At 39.0% G+C, this 3,385-nt stretch overlaps 2 protein-coding genes across 3 annotated transcripts in view; one reads left to right on the forward strand and one right to left on the reverse strand.

Annotated features, from left to right (window-relative positions):
• The window catches only part of LOC105546400 (chromosome unknown open reading frame, human C14orf37), a 339,900-nt gene that overhangs the window by 41,593 nt on the left and 294,922 nt on the right, over positions 1-3,385 (forward strand). The window lies entirely within an intron of this gene.
• Positions 1-3,385, reverse strand: part of PSMA3 (proteasome (prosome, macropain) subunit, alpha type, 3) — a 34,840-nt gene that overhangs the window by 14,753 nt on the left and 16,702 nt on the right. For both annotated transcript variants that reach the window (XM_011989585.1, XM_011989584.1), the window contains exon 7: positions 1,940-2,005. In XM_011989585.1, the coding sequence (XP_011844975.1) occupies positions 1,940-2,005 (66 nt within the window). The remainder of the gene's footprint in view (positions 1-1,939; positions 2,006-3,385) is intronic.

The following is a 3,385-nucleotide window of genomic DNA, read 5'->3' on the forward strand; positions in this document are numbered from 1 at the left end:
CATTTTAAATGGCAAATATATTTTTACATATGTTTGTAAAGTTTTTATTTTTTGGTAAACCATCAGAAGAGAACAATGATACAGAGCAGGAGTCACCAGATGGATTCTGTAAAGCATCAACTTGTAAATATTTTCAGGTTTATTAGCTGTATGGCTCTGGTTTCTGTTCCCTGTTCCAAATGTTATAGTCTACTGTTGTATTTTCTAAAAGTAGCCATGAACTGAATGTAGCTGTGTTCCAATAAAACTTACACAAAAGCAGGCAGTGGGCCATAATTTGTAACACCTGATTCACAGCATCATTTTGTCACAAACTGTAAGTGTTCCTCAATTAAAGTGATTTTTTTTCTTGATTTTTTTCTGGGACTTACTGTTTTTCCCATTCCTTACTAGGATTTAACTACAGAAAGATAGTAACTGCTCTAAATATTCTAATTTCCTTTACTTTTTTGAGATAAGGTGTCGCTCTGTCGCCATGGCTGGAGTGCAGTGACATGATCACAGCTCGCTGTAGCCCCCAACTCCTGGAGCTCAAACAGTCCTCCTGCTTCAGCCTCCCAAGTAGCTAGGACTACAGGTACATACCACTTCACCTCGCTAACATTTTGTTTTAGGAGACAGGGTCTCACTCTTTTGCCTAGCCTGGTCTTAGAACTCCTGGGCTCAAGCAATCCTCCCAACTTGGCCTACCAAACTGATAGGGTATTACAGGGGTAATCCCCCTCAACTAGTATAAATATTCTAATTTTCAAATTTCCATATAATAGTATGGAGAGATGAAAACAAAAGGAAAAGAGTAGAAGATAGGAACCTAGCATCAGACTAGTAAGTGTGCAATGGAAAAGAACATAGGTCTAAGACTCATAAGGTCTGGATACTGTTCAGAACCAGCTGATTCTGTGGTCCTATGCAGTGTGTTTAATCTGCAGTTGAGCTTGGGCTAAATGACCTCTAAGATCCTTTTGTCAACTTTACTAAAATACGAAACAAATTAGGCTTTATAGATGGTTCTAGAACTCAGCATTGTATAAATGCCAAGCGCAAATAAATATTTTCTAGAAGCTGGTCTTAAATAAGTTGAATGAGTAGTTGAGAAAGATTCTAGTACAGCATTAACATTTAAATGTATGTGAAATTTTATCTCACTTCAGTTTACCAAAACCCTGATAAATTGTACATCTGCTTTTTAGGCAAGTTTCTGAGAGGTCATCAATAATACTGAAACAGTATCCATGAAGTCTTTAAGTTGATCAATGTATGGCTAAAAGGAAAACCAAGCTTTTAAGAAAACTTTTTCACACTAATAGCTGTATGTTGTGAAAAAATAAGTGGGTAGTTGTAAGAGTATAGGCTAAAATTTATGCCTTATGTGGCTAGGAGCAAAGTTAAGAGAACCAGTGGAGCACAGCCAGACATAAAAGTTGTGTTCCAAAGAAAGAAAGAATATAGGAAAAATATAACTTTTTATTAACTCAAAATTTTAAAATTTTCAAACTAGAGCTCACATAGATTCATAAATAGGTTTCAAGGATTTTGTGAAATCTCATCAAAAGCTGCGTTTTTCTAGATTGAGGCTTTATAGCAGTTATTAAAAATCATAAAGGGATGTATAACACAACTCTGTAGATATGTTATCAGCTTTCACATTCAGTGACTTAGCAGCCTCATAAAGCTCTACTCTAAACATCAGACCACACTATATCCTTAAACCAAGCTTCTCCAGCCACAGGGCGCAGAGCCAAACACAAATTCAAACTTTAACACATTACAAGATTTTTTTTTTAAGCTCATCAGCTATCATCACTGTTGGTGTATTTTATGTGTGGCCCAGGGAAGCCAAATGATTGGACATCCCTGCCTTAGACTGAAATGTCTGTGGTGATAAAATTTCACTGCATTAGGATGACACTGTAGTAAAAATTCAAGCATTAATTATTACCTGAAGCTTCTCTATTTCCGTCTTTGCAGCTTGCCTGGCTTTGCCAATGGCACAGCCCCAATAACCCTATTTAGAAAAAATATATATATAATCACTGAATTAGTATGCTATCACATATAATTAATGACTACTAATGTTTCTATTTATAACCTAGTGAAAGGATGTTAAATGACTTTTAAAAGCAAGTATGGAAAAGTATAGTCAAACACATTCTGATGAATGCCAAAGGGCTCAAAAATATTAAAATACGAAACAATTCTAAACTACCTCTATTTTTAATAGAGGTATATCCAAAAATATTTAAATTGCGTAATCATATACACTTTGAGACATTTTGGGGAACATGAATGGGAAAGATTTTAGCACTATGAAAATGAAAAATGAAATTATATATTCCTGAGACACAGAAATAATTCCTATGAGTTCAGTACTCTAAACCCCAATGTTTTTATTTTGTAAATTTTTTTAAAGAAAAGGATGCACAGCCGGGCGCGGTGGCTCATGCCTGTAATCCCAGCACTATGGAAGGCTGAGGTAGGCGGATCACCTCAGGTTGGAGACCAGCCTGGCCAACATAGTGAAACCCCGTCTCTACTAAAAATACAAAAAAATTAGCTGGCTGTGGTGGCAGGTGCCTGAAATCCCAGCACTATGGAAGGCCGAGGTAGGCGGATCACCTCAGGTCAGGAGTTGGAGACCAGCCTGGCCAACGTAGTGAAACCCCGTCTCTACTAAAAATACAAAAAAATTAGCTGGCTGTAGTGGCAGGTGCCTGTAATCCCAGCTACTAGGGAGGCTGAGGCAGGAGAATCACTTGAATCTGGGAGCCGGAGGTTGCAGTGAGCAGACACCACGCCACTGCACTCCAGCCTGGGCAACAGAGTGAGACTCCATCTCAAGAAAACAGTTAAGAAGCGGTAATAATAGGCTGGGTGCGGTGGCTCACACTTGTAATCCCAGCACTTTGGGAAGCCGAGGCATGTGGATCACTTGAGGCCAGGAGTTCCAGACCAGCCTGGGCAACATGGTGAAACTCCGTCTCTACTTTTAAAAATACAAAAACTAGCCAGGTGTGGTGATACAGGCCTGTAATCCCAGCTACTTGAGAGAAGCTGAGGCACGAGAATCCCTTAAATCCGGGAGGCAGAGGTTACAGTGAACCAAGATTACACCACTGCAGTCCAGCCTGGGTGACAGAGCAAGACTATCTCCAAAAAAAAATAATAATAATAATAATAATTTAGGGAAAGCTCTTAGAAATCACATTTAAACCTTCTCTTTAAAAGGGAAGGTAGGGCAAGGTGGCTAACGCCTGTGATGCCAGCACTTTGGGAGGCCAAGGTGGGCGAATTACTTGAGATCCAGAGTTCAAGACCAGCCTGGCTAATGTGGTGAAACGTTGTCTCTACTAAAAATACAAAAATTAGCCGGGTGTGGTGGTGCATG

This window comes from Mandrillus leucophaeus, unplaced genomic scaffold (genome assembly GCF_000951045.1).
Source record: "Mandrillus leucophaeus isolate KB7577 unplaced genomic scaffold, Mleu.le_1.0 Scaffold359, whole genome shotgun sequence".
Lineage (NCBI taxonomy): Eukaryota > Metazoa > Chordata > Mammalia > Primates > Cercopithecidae > Mandrillus > Mandrillus leucophaeus.